At 39.2% G+C, this 23,206-nt stretch overlaps 2 protein-coding genes and 1 non-coding gene across 3 annotated transcripts in view; 1 reads left to right on the plus strand and 2 right to left on the minus strand.

Annotated features, from left to right (window-relative positions):
• Positions 1–516, plus strand: part of dis3l (DIS3 like exosome 3'-5' exoribonuclease) — a 111,138-nt gene extending 110,622 nt beyond the window's left edge. The window contains exon 17 of the mRNA XM_028823845.2: positions 145–516. Coding sequence (XP_028679678.1) covers positions 145–483 — 339 coding nt within the window. The 3' untranslated portion in view covers positions 484–516. The remainder of the gene's footprint in view (positions 1–144) is intronic.
• A 28-nt stretch (positions 517–544) lies between these two features.
• On the minus strand, positions 545–22,965 carry tipin (timeless interacting protein). Its single transcript, XM_028823846.2, has 8 exons — positions 22,776–22,965; positions 14,531–14,676; positions 9,011–9,104; positions 7,004–7,079; positions 6,186–6,308; positions 2,578–2,641; positions 1,861–2,070; positions 545–824 (listed from the first exon to the last, which is right to left on the minus strand). Exons 2-8 carry the CDS (start codon positions 14,661–14,663, stop codon positions 643–645), a joined length of 882 nt encoding a protein of 293 aa, XP_028679679.1. The 5' UTR covers positions 14,664–14,676; positions 22,776–22,965; the 3' UTR covers positions 545–642.
• LOC114668274 (small Cajal body-specific RNA 14) lies at positions 2,384–2,514 on the minus strand. Its single transcript, XR_003718864.1, has one exon. It is a non-coding gene; the product is annotated as a small Cajal body-specific RNA 14 (non-coding RNA).
• Positions 22,966–23,206: the final 241 nt, after the last annotated feature.

Genomic DNA, 23,206 nt, shown 5'->3' on the forward strand with positions numbered 1-23,206 from the left:
GACTTTACTCTTTGTATTCCTTATTGTCGTCATCCTGAGTAACAAGTCACACTACCACTTAACATTTAAGGGACACACTGGTTTATTTAATAATTTTAAAATGTAGGATTTTAATCCTTATTTTCTTCTCTCTTTATATAAAAGGTGAAGATTTTGACCCAGCCATCCCGCTCTCATGCAGACAGAATTAGGATGGAAATCCTCAAAAACAAGCCACATATGTCTCAGCACCAGTTTCAAGATGGCGAGTGTAGTCAATCAGCCAAAATGGACTTTGTAAAAGAAGTGATCCAGTCTGCAGCTGCAGTCCAGAACACGGACAAAGTCACAATGGCGGACCCGACCCAGAGAAACGACGACTACTGCCAGTCGGGGCCGGACAGCCTGTACTGTCTTCTGGAACACATCCGTGAACTAGCGCTGCTCGATGTGAATGGTATGACGAAGGACCCCAGCCTGCAACCGGCAGTACATGGGACTTGAAACAAAAGATTACTCTGCTGCTTTTTTGTATAAAGTTAAATTTTTAATATTTTTAAAAAAATTAATAAAGTTTCAGAAAATATTGCAGTTTTTCATTAAAACAGAACCATACATTGTAAATGTAAGAAGTCATTATTGTTGGACTGTGAAAACCAAAAGTTAAATGTGGCCATCCTCTGGCTCCTCCAGCCATGCCACCCCCTCACTTCGTTCAGGTTCTCTTTTGCTTACGTGCTCCTCTGCCAGAGGGACTGCATGTTCCATACTCGGGGTCCCCACCTCTTCATCACTCTCAGCGTCTCTGTCTTCTGGGAAGTCTTGGGCTGTTTCTAGGGTGGAACCTGGAAAGGTGACCAACATTTAAGAGCTGGAGCAGAAATTCAGTAAAAGAACATGACATCCATTAATAGCCATAGGACTAAATCAACAGCAGCACCACACAGGAACCCTAAGCCTCCATCGCGTGTGTGTGGCTTTTTTTTTTTTTTTGGAATTCACAAAAATCAAAGTTGTAAAATCTTTTGTATTTCAAGTGCAAGGACTGAACTAAGCGTGGCCGAGATAACTGCAAACTATCAAAACAGTAATAACTCACAGCCAGGAAAGCAGCACTTCACACATTCCCAGCTTTGTTTACCTTCAGCAGGTCAGCTAAGAGCATCAGATACTAAAAGCATTTTATTTTATTTATCAAGCACAAGTCGATAGTGGGGGTGGGACATGCAAGACACTTTTCCATTTACAGACAAATAAAACTGCAGCTCTGGTTACCATACTGCTTTGGAGAGCACCATCAGCTAAATAAAACGGTACGTTGACAAGTCATCCACTGACCCCACGTCAGCTTGTTAGTCTTTCCTGACAGTACAATTGTCATTTTTAAATATTACCAAGCTGCTGCTCTTTGGGACTTTACAATTAAAGCCACTAAACTCCAGCATAACCAGCTCTATAGAAGCCTTGTTAAATATTTAAGTGTTAGTCTTGGTATTAATTTGTTTAACCTGCTTAGTCCTGAACTGGTTCCTAGGGAGTGCACCAGTCTACCCTGTCAATCACAGGGTGAAAACACAGGCCCATTTGGTGTTGCCAACCCTCCGACTTTGCATGGCTTTAGATTGTGGGAGGAAACACGGAGAGAACATGCAAACTCCACATGGAGAAGACCTGGGATACAAACCCCTGGGGTATTGTTCAGTCACCATGAAATCAAATCGCTTTAAAATGGTTATCCATAATGCATCATAAAATAAATAAAATTCTTGTCATAATTAAAAGCTACAGTTATAAATGTTATGTTTATCAAGAAGAGGCTAAAATGCTTAAGGTTACTTACAAAATCAACACATTTGGTTAATATATGAAAATGAAACGTACCACTCTGGTCCTGAGTTGAGGCTGCCTGCTGTAGCCTGAGCAGTCTCCGCTCCATTGCTAGCTGTTTATTGTGCTCAATTCTTTGGCGCTGCTCATCCGTCAGTGTGCTGCTTCCCATGGGAGTAGAGTGGACTGGTGCCGTCATGGGAGTCGAGGTAAGGAAAGGATCTGGCTCTTCAGGTAACTGGCTAGCATTTGGTGCATCCTCGTCTGTGGAGATTAGAAACATGAAAACATAGGTGATGAACTCTGGATGGAAGATGTTGCACCTCTCATGCTCTTTGTGCTTTTCTGTTGAAGAGCAGGTGGGCTACAGTAAGGGCAAACATGACACCAACCCACTCTTCATGCTTTTCCAAGCCTGGTTTTATTTGGGTCCATGCAATAAACCCCCTCTCATATCAGCAGGTCTTTTTGGTTTTGTGTTTGTTTATTTGGGGGGACCCATCAGCTTTACTCAACATGCAATTCAATTAATAGAACTTCCTACTTGACCAGGTGAATATACTTCAAGGGTACTACAAATGTATGGTCCCATCGCACAGGCAGCCTGAAACCTTGACAGACCCTGTCGGCAAGAACCAACTTTAATGTCTGTGGCGGTTAAAGGCAGCTCCACATCACTTAGGAAGCTGTCATATGAAGACCAACCACAGAAGCACCTCAACAAGCACACAGATACCCCCTGAAGCAGCAGGAGCCTTCTCAGGTACACACCAGGTTTTGTAATGAAATCTTCATGTGTCAGAGGCATGTCCATTCTGATTCGTTTGAGACAAGTCTGGAAAAATAGAAAAGGTAAAAGTTCAGCAGAAATACTTTCCAGTACCATCACTCAAATTATTATGAAAGCAGCAGAAAGTGATTGCTGAAATAAATAATATTAGTGAGATCTGTGCTAGTTATTTTTAATATTATAAATGTCATTGGCCAGCATGCTCATACAGCACAGCAGATTCATATCCAAAATCAAATACAGTGGAACCTCAGTTTGCGAGTAACTTCGTTTACGAGTGTTTTGTAAGACGAGCTAAAATTAATAAATTTTGACTTGATAAACAAGCGAGGTCTTGCAATACGAGTAGTATGTATACGCTTTGTCTGCCGAGTGTCATGTGATCACAACTGAGCTGATGGTTGTTCTCTCTCACTGCGGGATTGTGGGCAATCATCTCCTCCGTGTGAGTTGGCGTGCCTCACTCATATACAGTGATCCCTCGCTATATCGCGCTTCGCCTTTCACGGCTTCACTCTATCGCGGATTTTTTGCTGGTTCGCGGATTTCTGAGGACAATGGGTCTTTTAATTTCTGGTACATGCTTTCTCAGTTGGTTTGCCCAGTTGATTTCATACAAGGGACGCTATTGGCAGATGGCTGAGAAGCTACCCAACTTACTTTTCTCTCTCTCTCTCTTGCGCTGACTTTCTCTGATCCTGACGTAGGGGGTGTGAGCAGGGGGGCTGTTCGCACACCTAGACGATACGGACGCTCGTCTAAAAATGCTGAAAGATTATCTTCACGTTGCTACCTTCTGTGCAGCTGCTTCCTGAAGCGACATGCTGCACGGTGCTTCGCATACTTAAAAGCTCGAAGGGCACGTATTGATTTTTGATTGAAAAACAAACTCTGTCTCTCTCTCTCTTCTTTCTCTGCTCCTGACGGAGGAGGTGTGAGCTGCCGCCTTCAACAGCTTTGTGCCGCGGTGCTTCGCATACTTAAAAGCCAAACAGCCCTATTGATTTGTTTGCTTTGTCTGTCTTTATGACAGTCTCTGCTCCTGACGCACACTCCTTTGAAGAGGAAGATATGTTTGCATTCTTTTAATTGTGAGACAGAACTGTCATCTCTGTCTTGTCATGGAGCACAGTTTAAACTTTTGAAAAAGAGACAAATGTTTGTTTGCAGTGTTTGAATAACGTTCCTGTCTCTCTACAACCTCCTGTGTTTCTGCGCAAATCTGTGACCCAAGCATGACAATATAAAAATAACCATATAAACATATGGTTTCTACTTCGCGGATTTTCTTATTTCGCGGGTGGCTCTGGAACGCAACCCCCGCGATGGAGGAGGGATTACTGTAGTCAACATCCATACAAGCGTATACTGCTTACTACAGCATTGTAACTGTGTGTGTGTGTGTGTGTGTGTGTGTGTGTGTGTGTGCTGTGACAGGTGAGTCCCTGTCTTGCACCCCAAAACACAAAGCCAAATCTCAGTACTTTAGCGACACCAGCTTTACTCTGCTTGAAACAGCAACAGCGCATTTATTTATTGTAGCGGTATCTGCCACATTCCTATACACAGACACAGCAGTCAGACAGGGTTGTGGCCAAGTAGTACTGTGCCCTGTGCATGTATAATGTTCCTTGTATCACCCATCGCCGGCAGGCGCGTATAGCATGTCCGCAATCTTTTCAGATTCGCTGTTACGGCGAACTGCCACAGCACTGGGAGACTGCGATTGCTTTGGGACGCTCTTCCACGTGTCGTCCCATTGGGTGGAATCCCACAAAAATTTAGAAACTCACTCACACCAGCCATGATTCTTTTCAAAGGTTAAGGGCAGGTTAATTTGTTTTATGTATTTTTACTTTGTTTTGTATTAATCATTTTTATATGAATAAGTTTGGGTTGTGGAACGAATCATCTGAGTTTCCATTATTTCTTATGGGGAAATTCACTTTGATATACGAGTGCTTTGAACTGCGAGCACGTTTCCGGAACGAATTATGCTCGCAAACCGAGGTTCCACTGTATTACAATATTTTAGTAAAAGGTAATAGCATATTATTATTTACAGACTAACAAAAATTAAAAATAATTTGGGAAATCTAGGCTCATAAAAATGGGTTTGTATCAGAATACCACTGTACATTCACTGTAAACTCGTCCCAAAAGCACTTGCTGCTAGTACAGGTCACGCATGGGTCATTCAGCATGGGATCATACCAAGATGTTCTCGTCTTAGTCTTGATGCCATAACTATGCACTAATCAGTCGGGTACGGCGCGACTGCAATGTGCCCTTGAGCTGCGTACCAGCAGCGGATCGAGACAGGCTGCAAACTAAGGCAGTTTGCAGAAAAATGAAACCAACTCATGAGCAGAGCTAAACAACTCCATTCATACACTGGTTAATACCTGCACACATCATACAGACTTATGGACACAAACAAATACACATTTTTACAAAAGATGTCAAATCTACAACATACTGTATATGGCATCTGTCCTAATTGGGACTGAAGTACAATGTGGTCATACTTAACTCAGTGTCACACTAAATGGTAGGATTTCCTGGTAATGCGGCCTTGAACACGAAGGGTGAACATAGCAAGATTAAGACTGCAGAATACTTTTCTCAAAAGATCAAACAATCATATCACCAACTTATTTAGGTTATTTTCTTAATCACAAACTAAAAGAGCAAAATGTAACTGAAAACTGGTTAGCGGCAGCTGCTTTTCTTTTTGTTCAGGAGTTCACTTCCCATGGTGGGTTCATAAATGCATTTATTTTGCACAGTGGTTAGGTTTCTCTCTCTATACCAGGGGTGGGCAAAGTCATTCCTGGAGGGCCACAGTGGCTGCGGGTTTTTGTTCAAACCCAGTTGCTTAATCAGAAAACAATCCTTGTCAATTATTCAATTTCACAGCTTGTTAGTGTTTTAACTCTGCCATGTCAGGTCATTCTCATATCCTACATTTTTTTTTCCTTTCTAAGGATATCATCCATATGATCTGAAGTCTAAAACAGATGAGTAATTTTCAGTGTTTCACTTTTGTCTCTTCACTTTCTTTCCAAGTATTTAATTAAACCAAATAGTGCACGATAAATACACACAGGTGTAAATGAAAACAAGTTAAATGGAGAAATGCTGGTTTCTTTTGTCATTAGCATCTTATTGCTAATAAGGAGCAATTAAAAACCAAGAATACAGCTGTTTAAGACTAAAATAAGCAATAACAGTTCAAAATCTTAACGAGAGAGACAACTAAAGTGAAGCAATAGTGTTACTTGAGCAATAAGTGCTTCTTATTAAGCAATTGGGTTAGAACAAAAACCTGCAGCCACTGCGGCCCTCCAGGAATGACTCTGCCCACCCCTGCTCTGTACAGTAGCTCTAACTGAATATGTACATTTCCCAGCTCTACGTTACATGCCTTTTTGATTGAAGCTGCTATTCACACACTGAAAGCAAACAACCCTTCTATTTAGGCTACTGCAGTGTAGGTGCAATACAAGATAAGTGAGATGCATTAGTCTGCATACGGTTTAACTTCATAGCAGAGTGTAAAAAGCCATGCTCACCCCTACCTTCTTACCTGTACCTCTTTTTTGTTTCCCAGAACTTCAAGTTTATTAATAAAATCTTCAAACTGCAGCTTTGGGTAGAGGCGGTGTGCCCAGTGCTCCATATGCTGCATCAGCAGCTTTAAGTCTTCAGCCTGAAAGCAAAACGCAAAATGGATGATTAAAAAAATAAATGAAAATCGTACACCAAAAAATGCACAATAAATCTACTGACACTTATTTAAGTGAGCCAAAACTATTTCGTCTTCAAAATGGAAGTGAAATGACGAGAGCAAGTCCATTTAAAGCACGGGCTGGAGTGGATTTAAAAAAGTCCCACACAGACGTCTAGTCCAAAGATCATTTCAAAATACGCATCACTTTCATTAACAAAGGTTGACTTTTTTTTTTTTTATTGTCGACATTTTCAAATAAATATATTTCATGATTTTCAACAATGACAAAAATTAATTCAGCTATATTGCAAATCCAAGCTTCCAAATATTATTAATGGGGTATATTAGCTGCATTTTTAGATAAGCAAAAAGTGATTAGAATCACACATAAGAAATATGTCTTAATCATTAATCTCACTACACCACACCACATGCACCCAATTTGAATTGGATTTTTTTTTTTTTTGCACAGAAAAGTCAAGGAATTGGTTTCCAAAAATATTACGGTGTTTTTTTCTTTTAGAAGAAGAAAATGCATACATTTAAACAAAGAATAAAATATCCACTCAATTACTTAGTGACAAAACTTAATGTTATGGCTATTTTGCATTCTGCTCACTGAGGCCAACCCTCTTTCAGAAATGCTAACCATAAAGTTAAATTTCAGTTCTTACCTCGTTGCCTTTGCCCTTGAATTTGACATTATCAAACAGAGTTCGAAGTAGAGGAAGACCTCTTTCAGAAATTAGCCTGCACAGAAACATTTCATAAGTTAATTACATTTTGAACTTGAATCGAGATTGGTCTTTTAAATGTCGTTTCACTCAGATTTACAGTGGCATGCAAGCCTTTGGGCTCCCTCTGCTTAGTAAGACCCCCTTGGCAAGTATCACAGCTTGTGAATACATTTTATAGCCAGCTAAGAGTCTTTCAGTTCTTACTTGGGGTATTTTCACCCATTTGTCCTTGCAAAAGGCTTCTAATTCTGCAAGTTTTTTGGGCTGTTTTGCAAGCACTGCTCGATCGATCTACCCACAGATATTCAATGATGTTTAGGTCAGGGAACTGTGAAGGCCATGGCAAAATCACCAACTTGCGCCTCTTGAGGTATTCCATTGTAGATTTTGAGGTGTGTTTCACATCATTATCTTGTTGTAGGACTCATCCTCTTTTTGACTTCAACTTTTTACAGATGGTGTGATGTTTGCTTCCAGAATTTGCTGCTATTTATTTGAATCTATTTTTCCCTCTACCAATGAAATGTTCCCAGTGCCACTGGCTGTAGCACAATGCCCAAAGCCTGATCGATCCAGCAGTCATGCTTGATAGTTGGAGAGGTGTGCTATTCCTCGAATTCTGCATCTTTTTCCTCCAAACATACCTTTGCACACAGTGTCCAAAAAGTTCTATTTTGATTACATCAGTCCAAAGGACTTGCTTCCAAAATTCATCAGGCTTGTTTAGATGTTCATTTGCAAACCTAAGGCAGTGCAGTTTGTGGCTAGGATGCAGGAAAGGTTTTCTTCTGCTGACTCCACCACGAAGGTCATATTTGTTTAGGAGTTGCTACACAGTAGAACAGTGCACCTCCACTCCAGAGTCTGCTAGATGTTCCTGAAGGTCTTTTGCAGTCAAACAGGGTTTTTTTTTCTTACTTGCCTTTCTAGCAATCTGATGAGCAGTTCTTTCAGAAAGTTTTCTTGGTTTTCCAGACTTCACCTTGGCCTCCAATGTTCCCATTAACTGCCATTTCTTAACATTACAAACTGATGAAACAGCTACATGCCTTACTGTCTTCTTGTAACCTTGTGATGCTTTGTGAGAATCTAGACAGCTGCTTAGAGGAGTCCATAGCTGCTGATTGTTGAGACAAGGTTTGAGGAGTCAGACAATTTATACAGTTTTACAATTTGCATTACCTGGGGTTTCCTAACAATGACTGTGAAAAAGCCACAGCCCTAACAGCTAATGAAGGTCCGAGACCAACCTTGGGAAAAGTTATCTTGGTGTGCCCAAAGTTTTGCACAGTGCGCCTTTGCTTTTTTCACTGTACAATTGTATAAAACAAAAAATACACTAATCTTGTATAAAATGCAGAAAAGAAATGTGTCATCTTTAACCGAATGTCTTTTGGTGATCAGTTCATCATCTGCTCACTTAACTATGTGCAGTAACAGACATTTTAAGCAAGGAGGCCCACACTTTTACAACCCACTGTAGATGGGGAGGTTGCTAGAATTAAGCAACTTTTTGCTGTTTTCCCCCCCTTTACAATTTTTCTTTGGCAATGCAAACCCATCTACCTTTCACATACAGGTGCTCCTGCTTCCAAACTAAAACTAAATACACTATGTGCCTGTGTCTCACTGAAATATGTTCAATTGCTACTCATATACATAAGTCTGTTTAGTCAGAAGCTGACGGTGCTAAAAATTAGGCTTCAAAAATCTGATCTGAACACCAATAGGCTAACATCAGACTCCAAGTATAATTTTTGCTTTATACAAAGCAAAGGGAATGTAAAATGACTAAATGGTTTAATGTGTTTAATAAATATTCAATAGCTAAATAAATATAAATAAATAAAGACAGTGATACATGTTCTCATACACAACACAACAAATCAGGCCTCGTAACACTAATGGATTTCAATATACGTTTCTTGCTGTTAAGTAAATTACCTCTGGGAGTCTAATTTTGGTTGTGGTCGCTTCACAGCTCTTCTCTTAGCAACTGGAGCTTCATCCAGTTTAGAAATCTCCCCAGTCTGTTCACCTGAATCAAAACAAAGTAATAATTTCCACATTAATAAGGCCTACTTAGATTGGGGTGTCAAATTCAGATTATTTATGGTCAGAGTGGCTGCAGGTTTTTGTTACAGCCATGATCTTAAAAGGTGATCAAGTACTGCTGCTAATGGAGCATGCTCCTTTTGCCTTGATTTTAAATCAACTTTCTTTTTAATATTCAGAACCCATCAGTTTCCTTTTTCTTTTTTCAGGAGCCAGACAGCTGTTGAATTTGACAGCCCTAATGTAACACACGTGCAGCATAAAATTACTGTTTTTTTTTTACCGAGACCTGGTGGCTACTGGTTTATACTCCAATCAATGTGTTAAATGGAAGTGAACCACAAAATTACATATTTTATACTAGGTACAGGGTTTGCATATTTGCAAAAAAAATATATTCCGATATTTTCAGGTACTTTGACGATAACAATAGTTAGACAATATTCTGGATCCTTTAAAAACGTGTTTGTAAAAGTCTTCTTGATCTAGCTTGGTCTTAATGATATTTATTGTAGTTATTACTAACAACAGTAATGGAAACAACAGTCAAGTAAAACAGGTCTTATTTACTTAAAACTGAAGTAAAACAAACACAAAAAACATTAAAATCACCAGTCAAAGCATTACAGAGATCAAACTGTTTACTCATACTTTCACCGTTTCAAAGCGGTCTACAGGATTCATACAACAAACTGCACTAACACTAACAAAACTATTATAATGAGACCATTTTAAACAGACACCCTTAACATAAACAAGATATGAATTCAAAGGCAATACAATGCTAATCATAATTGAACTACTGGGCATGAACATTAGTCTGGATAAACAAACTGCTCTGCTTAAAAGGTGAATTTTGCAGTATACAAGCAAGAACAAAAATCTAACATACTGTATTATATGTAAAAATTCAAAGATACTGCATAGGGAAAAAAAACTAGCATTTGTAAACAGGTTCTGTACAACATTGCACAACGATATCAGGAAAAAAAAAAAAAAAAATTCTAGTATGGAAATGTCAAGTTGTGTGACAAACACTAATTTGTCCACAGCAGCTGGTTTCAGAGCTGCCTGGTCACATGTTCAACATATCCCCTGGTACTGAATGCCCTCTCAGAGGGGCTGCTTGAGGCAGGGGTGCACATGTACTTTTTTCCCCAAGTTTCCCCAATTTGGGTAAAATATACTTGTGTTTTTCACCAGTCAAGATTTACATCACAGTCCAACTCAGATATCATCAAGTCAAGTAGCTCCTGATCTCTTTTTCAATGGCAGTGTGCCGAGAAACATCTTCTCTGAATATCTATATTATTATGTATTTTTTAATAGCTGCTAAAGAGACTTTTTTTTTTGCTCCCTGCCTTGTGTCATCATCTGCTCCAACTTCTGCAGCCAAAGGGGCAGATGGAGCGGGGTGAGGTGACAGGGATCAGGGAGTGTTTTAAATAAAATTAAAAAAAAAAAAAAGTGCTTTGGAATCAAGGACCCCCAACCAAGATGGCTTGGTAAATAAAATGTGCCTGACAAACATATGCTTCTTCTGGAATTAAAAATAAACTGTTCGAATGGAATAATTCTTTCAAACCGAGGGCTCCATACTTAATTTCAGATGGTGAAACAAATTAGTTGTCGAGCAGTCTTTAATGGCAAACAATTTCCAACATAACTTGCAGATTGCAGTCTTGAGTAACATCAGTCTTTTCAAAGCCAAACCACCTACACACGAATGACCACGCCTTGCAATTAAATCTAACAACGTAGACTGCGAAGGTTTTCATCCCCTGGTGCGGTACACTCACTTAGTTTTAGGCAGCTATGCTAGCTTACCTTGTGGTGCACTGACCGTGCTAACCGATTAGGTTACATGAGACAGGGAACGCCAAGTCTCTCAAAACATGTTTTTGATTGTTTTTTGCACACTGAGTGACATACTTGACTGCAGCTCGCACATTACTAAAACAACTACCATGGACGATACATATCGTACACTCCTAATGCTAGGGGTACAGCAAGTAATTTATATAAGAGATTCAAATCTCCACTTTTATTGATTGCTATCTTAAAGTCTGTTAAAGACTGCTGAATGGGCAACTTGGAGAAGGATGGTTAAATTTACCTTTTCAAATAATGATTAAAACACATTTCTACACTCTTTCATTAACAGATGTAAATGGCATCTGTCCATGCGTCAATCGATTTTTTAGTCTATACCAACTCATTAGGCACAGTATACTGGAGCCTATTCCTGAAGCACTAGGTGCAAGACAAGCACTTATATTAATTTGCAAAAAGACAGTTATCAAAACAGTGTTTATTTGATTGTGAAAACACTACTTAATATTAGAATATACAGTAGAAACACTGGTTAAAAAAAAAATTGATATCTTGCAGAATGTCTAGAACAGCGGTTCTCAAACTGGGGTCCGCAAAGCGGTTCGGTGGGACCGTGAGAAATGATTGCATATTTATACTATTTGTATTTTTAGAATTATTAACTTTTACCATCCGAGGAGAAGTGACTGAGCTCCGTCGTTACCCCCACCACCTAGACCCGACCACTAATCCGCTGTTCCGTTATTCGCTGCCACCGCATTATTTATCCACCATTATCGCTCAGCGCAAACCAGCCCTTATTTTTATCATATTCAAAAATTATCAATTCTTTCGTAGAATCAAAACACTAACAGTTTTTGCATATATTAGACGCAAATAAAGGTAAGGTGGATACAGATAATCAACAAACATCATATTTTACATTTTTTGTGTTTTTAAGTGGTGAACAACTGCAAAAGAGCACCAGAACAACTGCAAAAGAAATATTTGATAAAGTGGACAGATTCTTTGAGGCGCATGGTATCAAATAGGAACATGTCATTGGCGTTTGTACTGACGGCACTCCAAAAATGCTTGGTTGCCGTTCTGGGTTTCAAACTTTGGTTAAGCAATAATCCCCAGATATTATTGGTACACACTGTACTATTCATCGCCAAGCCTTAATGGTGAAAACCATGCCTGAGGAGTTGAAAAATGTTCTCAAGTGATTACAGCAGTAAACTTCATTAAATCTAACGCACTTAACTCTCGTTTGTTTTCTGAGTTATGCAAAGAAAGCGATTCAGAATTTGAAACACTCTTGTTGCACTCACACGTGAGGTGGCTTTCCAAAGGGAAAGTTTTAAAGAGTTTTCATACTATGAAGAAATTCAGCACTTTTGCAAGATGCCAAACCAGACATGCACACAAAATTCTCCGATGTCCGTTTTCTTATATCCCTGTCATTTTTGGTCGAAATATGTGAAACTGTGAATTCTATCAACCTGGCGTTGCAAGGAAAAGATATCACAGTGCTCCATTGTCACGAAAAACTGACAGCTTTCAAAATGAAGCTCAAACTATGGCATGGAAAGTTAGAGAATAAGAACTTTGCCCCATTTCCACAGCTGAACACATATATTGATGAAAATGAGCTTAACGTCGAGGACGATATCCTTGAGGTGATGAAACAGCACATATCAATTCTTAGCGAAGAAATTTCTCACTATTTTCCCGACCTACGAGAATTTGAAAAATACCAGCGATTTATCAATAACCCATTTTTACTCTCCGTTAGTGACCTGCCTTTGGAGGACAATTTAATTCAAGAACAGTTTACCGATTTGATAAATGATGGGGGTGCAAAACATGTTTTCTGTGAAATGTGCTGTAGTGCTTTTTGGATTGAAATGGCACAGTCCTATCCCGATGTTGCAAAGATGGCTCTAAGAGTGCCGATTCCATTCGGAACCACCTAGGAGTGCAAGACGGCTTTTTCCACACTACTTACTATCAAAACAAAATCTCGAAACAGATTAGATGCAACAAATGATATGAGAGTTGCACTGGCCAAAACAAAGCCAAACATAGAAGAACTGGTTAAGGCAACGCAGATGCATCCAACCCATTAAAATTTTAACTTAAATTTAATAACTAAGATGTACGTAATATTTTCTGAATAAATAATTGTCAAAAAAATGTTTTATTCACAGCAGCCTGTACCTATGCAGTGCCGCGCAGTGGGTATGTAGCACCCTTGTGCAAAGTATTTGGCGCCTCCAAATTTTCTTGAAATAATGTTGATTTTTTAATTTTTAGTAAAAAAAAAAAAAAAAAGGGTCCGCAAGCCATCAAACAATTTTTAAAGGGACCGCCACGCAAGAAATTCTAAAGAAGTTTGAGAGCCACTGGTCTAGAACAATACAGGCTCGTTTCTCAAAACTCCCTAAGGCACTCCTTCACTTTTTTCACACTTGTTGTTGTTGCCTTGTGCTAAAATAGTTTACATTTATTGTTCCCCTTACCAAACACTACTCAGTACCCCTAAATAACAGAGAAAACAGGATTTTAGAAGTTTTAAAAATATCACACAGTTCAAATTAACAAGATAGTGATTATCAAACTGTATGTGTAAGTGGTGAAGTTTGGTGTACTTCAAGTGGAGAAGGACAAACAAGCTGTAATTGCCTTTACTATACTATTAGCACGTAGACTTATCTTTCTCAACTGGAAGAATCCTAACTCTCCTATTTTAAGTCAGTAAGTAACTGATGTTATATACTATTTGAAACGTGAAAAAAATCAAATTCTCACTTATAGGATCTGAGCAAAACTTTTTCAAAACCTGGCAGGATCTAATCTGTAACATTTTAGAATAAGCATTTAAATTGAGGAAGCAGAATCTCTTCCCCTCTTTTTTACTCTATGTACTTTTATTCGTTTATTAATATATTTACTTATTTTTTACTATCTTAAAAGTTTTACTCTGCTGGCCTTGCTCTCCTCCTCATGGGTGGGGGTTGATTTGTTTCAAACCTATTTTTGTAAAAATTGACTTATTTGTATGGAATGTTATTTGAATTCAGTAAAATCAATAAAAGAAAAGTGGTAAAGTTTAACAAATGGGTTTATTGGATGGTAATTACAAGTAATGTTGTACAGGCCCTCCAGAATAGGCTTAAAAACTGACAAGCTAACACTTTTAACATGCATAAAATCATAATTTTGTCTCATTGAGTCTATAATCAGCAAACATTACCACATTAACCTGAATCTGAAAGAATTTCCCATTGGACAGCTCACCCAGAACTGCTCTGGACACATCCTGCTGCATGGAGATTTTGTAGGACACCCAGAAAACACAGGAGGGATTATATTGCTTATATGGTTTGGGAATGCTTGGAAAATATCCCGAAAGAGCTGGAATCAGTGGCTGGTTACAGTGAAGTCTGGTCTGACTAGAGGATAAGAGGAGTAAGAATGCACCAGCTATTCCACTAAACTATTAGTTATATTAAAATCAAGTGTATGGCAGTGTCTGAAAAGAACATTTAAATATGTATATTATAGAAATCTATTAAAAAAAAAAATTCATACCATTGGCAAAGAGATCCACATCCCCGCCACTTTGACCCGGGGAGTGGTGTGGAGACAGAGGGGGAAAGTCTTCATCCTCTTCATTTTCATAGTCAGGCAGGCTATGCAAATCCTCCTTCAAATGGCTCCCCATTGTACCTGTCCACCTACATAATAGCAAAACCTGACAAGTCAATTGCAATGCATTTTAAGATTCTGTTTGACATCATATCAAGGCAATTCTGTTCTCTTACACAATTTAAATGTGCTTAAATAGAGGGAAATATTATGGTCTGAAAGATCTTTAAACAGCATATTAGGCACACATAAAGTGGTCTATGGCTGGGGTCCCCAACCCTCGGTCCGCGGCCCACTACCGGGCCGCAAGAGAACTGCCGGCAGCGGAGGCTTACTCTGACTGTGCGCTGCTGCAAAGCCCCGCCCGCCAAGTGTTCTGAAGAGAGAGACCGAGGTGAGAGTATTACAACAAAGCATTTTTATGGTCCTGACAACTTCCCCATATAACACGAGTCTATAGAAATCTTGTTACTACGAAGTACATTCAGCAGATACTTTCATTACAATGAAGTGACCTTGAAATGCCTGAATGAATCATCCACAGAGCAGTTAAATCTGTGGTCGCAGCTCACTTGTTCACATTTGCACAATGATCCCCAAACTGAAAAATTGTAAAAAAAAAAAAAAATTCTTTCTTCGAACTTTCCTCGTACTGTTTTTTTTTTTTTTTGCAGTTTTTGTTTTCTGTGGTTTTCAGTGATACCTTTTGCTTATTGCTTGTCAACATTTGAAAAACATCCACTGGATTTTAACTCATTGTCACCTTCCAATTGAAACGGCAGACACGAAAAAAGATAGCAGTGTTAATGTTTGTGATGTGCAATCTGTTGGAATGACAAATGCAAAGCATATGTCTTTGAAAAATCTCGGGTTGCAAATGTATGCGAACTGCTTAATAACTTAATAATAGAAACGTTATGTAAATTGTGTATAAAACTACCATCCACCCCGTCCGTGGAAAAATTTGTATCTAATAAAGTGGTCCTTGCTGTCAAAAAGGTTGGGGACCACTGGTCTATACAACCCCAAAAAAAAAAAAAGTTCACTCAACACATAGTTACAAGCAAGGATTCTGATAATTCTTGCACTATCTTCTCTGCTCTTGCGACACTCAGCGGTTTCTTGAAATGAATGCTGGCACTACTTTTCAGCTAAATGCGTTATAAGTATATTTTTGGATTAGTCATGATGAAGTGCAGAGCTTTGTTTATACAAGTCATTTATTTGCACAGAGAAACCTATCTTCCAGATTTGATAACTGACAGACAGGTGGGTGAACTGAATACTTTTAAACATACAGACAACTGTGCACTGCATAAGTAAATATTACTGTTGTTACTTGGATGTGTGTAAAAGCCATGTGAAAAGTCATAACTTGCAATAATTTCTTCCATGTTAAGCTGTGAACTATTATTAAGCAAGAGAAATTCAAAAGTTCAAGTTCACAAAGTCGCACAGTGCCAAAATAAAAAAAAGATGCTGTCAGATATCAAAGTCACCATGAAAAGGCGAGTCGTAGCCCACCGTCCGAGTGTCACATGGAAGCTTATTAGGGTACGGGGGGGGGAGCACAGAACTTTAATCTCGAAATTTCCACTTTAATCACGTAGTTTATTTTGTCATTAAAGTAGAACATCATAAACTTCATCTTAAAATCTTTAATTGGCACAGTTGTAGTGCTGCTGCTTTGCAGTAAGGAGACTGTGGGTTCGCTTCCCGGTTCCTCCCTGTGTGGATAGCGCTTGGAGTATTGAGAAAAGCGCTATATAAATGAAATTAATTATTATTATAAATTTACTAGTTTCTCAAATACCGTCGTAACTAAAGTAGCACGCTAAATGCTTTGTATTGTATTTGTTCTTCTATGTGCTCTGTGTGTGCGAATCACTACGCAATTCTTAAACTGTCTTTTTTCTTCCTCCGACAGGATACAGAATCCTTTACATTTGTGATATTAGAGCTCTCCGAATAATTTAAATACCGAGATGTATACTTGTTATTTTCATGATAGGAATGAAAGCATATTATTAAACATGGGAACAAGGTGGCACAATGATATTGACAAGCTGGCGCCTCGTCCAGAGATTGTTCCTGCCTCCTGCAGGATGATTGCTGCGCTGTGCACGACCTTCGATGAAATAATTTATTGCAGCAGTACTGTCTCCTTCAAATGTACTAACCTCCAGTTCCTGTCCTTTTTCTTTCTCCAAGTACCCAATCAGCTCTGTAATAGATGTCAAGCTATCTGTAGGCTTAGAACGCCAATTCATCAAAACTTTAATGGAACATTGAAATATCTTCACAGTACAGGTTAACATTAAAAAATCTGGCAACCTCTGGACCAGAGGAGTGCCGGATTTTCAAAAATGCCAGATATTGGATGGTTATATATGCTGTATATATTTAAACAGAAAAGGACTACCTGTACAGTCCTTTAATGAAAAAAAAATTAAACACTAAATGAAAAGCAAATGAAATTTTAATGTTCACCAACTAAATAAATATCATACACTGTTGAAGAGCCAATGCCGTATGTTTCACAAATGGTTCACACATACACGCCGCTATCAAGTTTTTTTTTTAGCACTTCCACTTTCTCTGCGTTCAACAATGCATGATGTTTACGTTTTACGCCACCTCTTTTCTTTGCCGGATCCATAATGGGGCTATACAGCAGCAAATAAATGATAAAATGAGAAGGAATGAGCAGGAATGCCTGTTAGCAGGTGCAAGACAGACCCAACAACTGATTATCGACTACAGCGCCATCAAAACATAAAATGGCGCCTCCAGAAAACAGTGGCACGCCAACGCTGTAAATTTGAAAATGCACTCCAAAATCCATGCCGGAAATCTGAAGGAACTGGATTATCGAATGTGAACCTGTACATGTTTAATTATTTTATCCATCTATCCATCCAGTGTTGCACCAGTCCCAGCAAGAATACAGCGCGAGGCAGGAACCAATCCCTGAATGGGCGCCAGCTCGTCACTAGAGCGGAGACACTGTGTCCTCACACTTAATTTTTAACAAAATAGATTTAAATAATGTTAAAATTTTATCTGTATAATGTAGGGATGCACCGATACCACTTTTTTGTAAAACGAGTACGAGTACTTGCATTTCAGTACTCGCCGATACCGAGTACTTAATAAAAACATGATTTAAATTTACAGGTAACCGCTTTAGTCATATAATTTAACAAAAAAACAAGAAACTCTCGTCTATCCACTGGGAGGTTAGGCTAATTAGCGACACGGGGCTAACACTGCTTGTCCAAATATCCGTGGTGAAACTAAACGCAGAGGCGGCTTGCAGTAGGCTGTGGATATGTTTTTTCACGGAGTCGTGTAGTTTAGGCAGCTCCGTGTCAGTCATGTAGCGGCGGCTTGGGACATCATATCTGGGCTCCAGAACATGGAGGAGACGCAGGAATCCCACATTTTCTACCTCCGAGAGTGGCTGGTCAGTCAATGCAATGTACTCGATAATTGCCTGTGTTACTTTCACAGCACGTGGATTGTCTCTGGACATTTTCTCTCGTCTTGCAAGAGTTTGCTGCAGCATGGGTTGTGTTGGTTTAGAAGCGTGGGTAAACTCTTTGTACTCGTTGTCGTGTTGGGATTTTAGGTGCTTGATTAAATTACTTGTGTTAAATGCGCTACCTTTTGAGCCTCCTCTGGACAATTTCGCTGAGCACAATTTGCAGTCCGCCTTTGTTTTGTCGTCTTCATTCACTTTGAAATAGTTCCACACGGCTGACATGTCTCGCCTCACCTTGCCTTCCCCCCGCTCTGAGCTGCAGCCGGGGCCTGGGGGCGGGCACTCGGCACCTGTGATTAACCCCTTACACGCCGCTCAAACATAGACATTTCTCAGACCGTGGTATCGGTCCCCAGTATCGGGGGACTTTTAACGAGTACGAGTACTTTAGAAAATGTGGTATCGAGGCCGATACCAGATACCCGTTTCGGTATCGGTGCATCCCTAGTATAATGTAATAAACATCTTGCTGCATTTCATCTTAAAAATGATATCGTCATCATATGGAAATACGCACTTTATAAAGTGGCTCAGGTTGTGCAATATTATAACTATCGCAAGTTTACAGTGAGGTAATTGTACTTATAAGTACAAACAGTTCCACAAGGAGCACTTGATGGACTGATTGAGTGCATTTATAGTTCTTGGAATGAAACGGTTTCTGAACTGCGAGGTGTTTGCCATATGAGAGCAGTTCAAATATACGGCATGGCTGAGGCAGCATGTGCTTGATGCTGTATACCATCAATTCTCTTTCCGATCAGCTGCTGTAGAGCGGTGATTCCACACTCAGATACAGCGAGATAAATACTTCAAGTGGTGCAGTGAGAGTAATATGGAAAAAGATGATCCGCTGAGGCAACCACTAATGGAAGCAGCTGAAAGAAGAACAAGAAGGTGCAGTAAGAGTAACAACGCTAAAGTAGCTATGGTATTTGGAATAGTTTGGCTATTCCATGGACCATTATATTTTTACAGGTTAATTACAATCAGATGCCTTAAACTAATAAACAATATGCGGTTAATTTCAATGTATATGATAAAGCCGCGTCAGGGATGTGGATGTAAAAAAGAAAGGAAAACCACACTGGAACAAAAGCACTGTTTTGACGCTGGGTGCTGGCAGTTTGCAAAACCGAGCGGAGAACTTGCGTATGCCAGGGTTTGAGCTAGTGTGAAAATGTGTGTGGCTTTACGCCAAGTTTAGGTTTTACACATTGCGATTTGAGTGTGGAAACGAGAGTACGCAACATTTTTTGTGCGTATGCACCGTTTATACATGAGGCCCCAGGAAACCAAGTTCAAAATTTGCACACTCTCTGTACTCTGTTTCTACATGCATTTTAAACACAAATCTCAAAAGGTATAAGGTTTTATTAACAAGAGCCATCTAACCTGGTCCAGTGTGATAAATGGGATACTGTGCAATAGATGGGCATCTCTGTGAAGGTCTGGTTACTGCTGTGATCAGTGTTTTTCTAACAACAATGCTTACTCCCCAAGCTCACGAAATTGCAGCAACTTAATATTTGGGCACAAAGCTCTCTAGCATTTTCTTTTCTATATTTTAATTACTTCTACAGAACAATATGTGAATGGAAATATATAAACACTGAAATAAATGATTTTACAAGGCATAGGCTGTTTAAAAAAAACAAAAAAACAAAATCAAATCCTAGCTACACATTGTGATGGATGGCCGGCTAAATATTCCGGCCCACCCCTCCAGGCCACCAGGTGGAGCTCTCCCAACAGCATGGAGGTTCCCCGAATTCCAGCAGGGCCTCATGGACCTTGTAGTTTGTATGCGCAGGCCTGCTGGATACCATGGGGGCCACCGGAAGTCGCTGTAAGAGGGCTGTCAGACCGTTATGTGCCCTATAACCTGGAAGTACGTCCTGGTCACATGAACAGTAGAAATGACGTACTTCCAGGTTAAAGAAAAGGACTTTTACCCTGACCCGGAAGTAATAAGGACTTGTGGATTGTTGGACAGGAACACCTCCGGGTCAGGGGGTATAAAAGGACTCTGGGAAAGCCCAGACACTGAGCTGAGCTGGGAGGAAGGGTGGCGAAGTGTCTGGGAGAGGAGGCTTGGTATTTGTAGTGATTATTGATTATTGTATGTGTAGTGTGGAGTGGAGGGTGCTTTGTGTACGTAATTATTATAAAATAAATAAGTCTTGGACTTTTACCTGGTGTTTGGCGTGGTACCTGAGGGTTCAAGAGGTCGATAAATACCTCTACTGCTACAACATTTAACATAGAAAAATAAGGCTACTTGAAAAAGGACCCGAAATAAAGCTGTAGAATTAAATAAAAGTAATGCTATAGGGCTAACCCAGTATGTAATTGTCAAAAACTATGCACTTAAGGCAGTGCTTTAGTTACAAAAAACAAAATTAATAAAATTGACTAGTCTTACTTGGCATACAAATATTTGTCAAGTTTCTTTGTGTTTGTACAACAAGTAAAAGGATTTGCTCGATACAACAAATAATTTAAAACCTTCAGCATAAAGCTTGTCACAGTTATTGGCAATAAACAGCAGTCTTTTTTTAATATAAAATGTCATTGGCAGGGACTCGCAACAAAAACCTGGGAAACAAATTATCAGTCAAGTTTGGAGGCAGCCACAAATGTTCATATGTTTTTGATAGAAATGCATACCTTATTTAATTAAAATGTCATTAAGTTGATTTTAAAATACAGCCAAGACATAACTACTGTTTCTAATGGCAAATATTGCTTGAAATTACCAATCTTTTACTCACATATGATGAAGAAGCCAAGCCTTTAGCATTCTAATCGTCAATTGCCTTAGCTTATCCTTAGCCATTTTAAATGCAAACCATTCATTAGCGATATCTTTTTGATTGAATTATCATCACTGAAAATTGTTACTCAGTTTACTCTTGTTGCAAGGGTACTAACATTCCTAAAGTTCAGTTTCTAGGTTAAAAAAATGGGCAAAATGAAACGGCTTTCTCAACATGTCAATCTGAGTTTTTGCAGAATGAGGGTTACTCATTGTGAGAGACTGCCAAGAAACTACACACTTCCCACAAAGATGTACAATACAGTACTACCTTGAGAGAAGAGGACAAACTGGAACTAACCTGGCCAGAAAAAAAAAAAAAGAGGGGAAGGCTCAGATAAGTAACCGCATTAAAGGAGAGGGACATAAATTTCTGTAGTTAGAGAAACTAACAGTTTGCAGATACTCAGTCGACTTCTTTCTTAAATACACTCCAAATGCCGCTGTCATTTGCAACAGAGAAAAGACAATTCCAGAATACTGGCCTTAGAGACAGAGTTTCAAAGAAAAATCTGTACTTCAAACTGAAAAAAAGGTGAAAATTTTAAACAAAAAGTACAGAAATTAGATGAAACATGACTGGAAAAGTGTATTATGGTCAGGATTCTGGAGTCACTGTTCATCTGTTGCAGATGACCCTGGTATTTGGCATGTAAGCCAACGGAGTACCTAGAAGACATTTGTTTCTCACACTACAGACTCTGATCTTCCTTACCTTCTTATGCAGTTGTGCATCTCGGCCTTCCCCCATCTTTCTCTATCCTGGTCAAATCCAGTTTGCCCTCTACAGTCAAGACAATAGTAGACACCTTTGTATTAAGTCTGTAGTTTCTTGGCAATCTGCCCGATGAAATACTGTATCCTGCATTCCACTAAAAAGAGGCTAACATGTTTCTTGTGAAAGTTGTTTTATTTTGCCAATTTGTGAGCCCAAAACTGAACTTTGACTACAAGTTCCTCTCAATAACAATGTACAGAACAAGAAGTTTTAATTTTTCTAAAGCACTTCCTACTAGTTCCACAATAAGCAATTAGCATTGAGACATGATTTATTAAGGGTAACCTAAGGGAGTTGACCGTTAGGACACGGAAGGAATGGTGGCTGAAAACGATGATTGCAGTCAAAAGTGCAGACGAAATTAAAAATGACTAATTTCGAGCAGTATTTGCCTAGTAATGTATTGGCTGTATTTTTAAATCAATTAAGTGGTACCTTGGTAAAACTAAGGTATGAAGGTCTATCAAAAACATGAACATTTCGGAGTGTGTCCAAACTTCTAAATGCTAGTGCACACTCTCGAACCCCAATTACCTCATTAACTACTTAGGATCCCGAGCTGAACTGCCGACACATGAACAGTTTCAAAGTGCTGCCCCACTAGTTAACTGAGGAGGAGTGTTTAGAACTCCGTTTAAATAAAAGCTAAAACATATACTGTACGTGATACTTCGAATTGAAACTTCAGACAAATTCGATTATATGCACACAATCGTTCAAAAAATTTGATAAACTTAATTAACTTGATAGGCAATCTATGGCTGGTGAAAAAAACCACACGACTATGGAGGGAGGGAGGGAGCGAGCGAGCGAGCGAGCGAGCATGCATGCACATGCATGTGCACGTCATCACGTAATTAAACTAATACGCAGATGCTCCCCACCAGTTAACTAACCTCAAACCCATTTATCATTCACAAACAAAGGTAAACTGTATTTCAAATATATAATCTCAAGCCCTTTTCCTTTACAATTTTCATCACTCTCCGATTTATTTTACGCATACCACTTAAGCTATGAAAAAAAATACATTCAATCCCAAACTTACCTCAAAGCCACGCGTTTCTTCGAAACCGCGAGCCAATTATTATTTTCCCATCCGAACCATGTATTACAACATCTTTACCACTATAGAAATAAAAGTATTGACACAAAAACTCCTTAATAATCGACTCTACGCAACCAAAAACTGCAGCACAAAAACACCTTCCTGCGCCGACGTATACGTTACCCGCCTAACTCAAGAACCAATCAACTCGAGATTGACGCCAAGGACCAATCAAAGCAGAAAGATACGGACTAATCACCATTGTGGTTACTTGGGTCCCCTCCCCAGGTGACCAATGAAAGATGACAATGCTAAAATTAATAATCTTGTGCTCGCCCATTTCCATCTCGGTAAGCGCGACTATTTGAAATTGAACGTGCGCACTGGTTATTGGAGAGGAACTGATACCGAACTCGAAAAAGCTAGTTTAT

Source organism: Erpetoichthys calabaricus, chromosome 17 (genome assembly GCF_900747795.2).
Source record: "Erpetoichthys calabaricus chromosome 17, fErpCal1.3, whole genome shotgun sequence".
NCBI lineage: Eukaryota > Metazoa > Chordata > Cladistia > Polypteriformes > Polypteridae > Erpetoichthys > Erpetoichthys calabaricus.

Bases quoted from the DNA above. Each gene is read 5' to 3' on its own strand.
- tipin (XM_028823846.2), bottom strand. From the start codon at position 14,663: ATGGGGAGCCATTTGAAGGAGGATTTGCATAGCCTGCCTGACTATGAA. The intron at 9,105-14,530 runs GTATGAATTTTT...GTTTTGATTCAG, and splicing joins TGTGGATCTCTTTGCCAATG to GTGAACAGACTGGGGAGATT. The intron at 6,309-7,003 runs GTAAGAACTGAA...TTTTGCTTTCAG, and splicing joins TCAAGGGCAAAGGCAACGAG to GCTGAAGACTTAAAGCTGCT.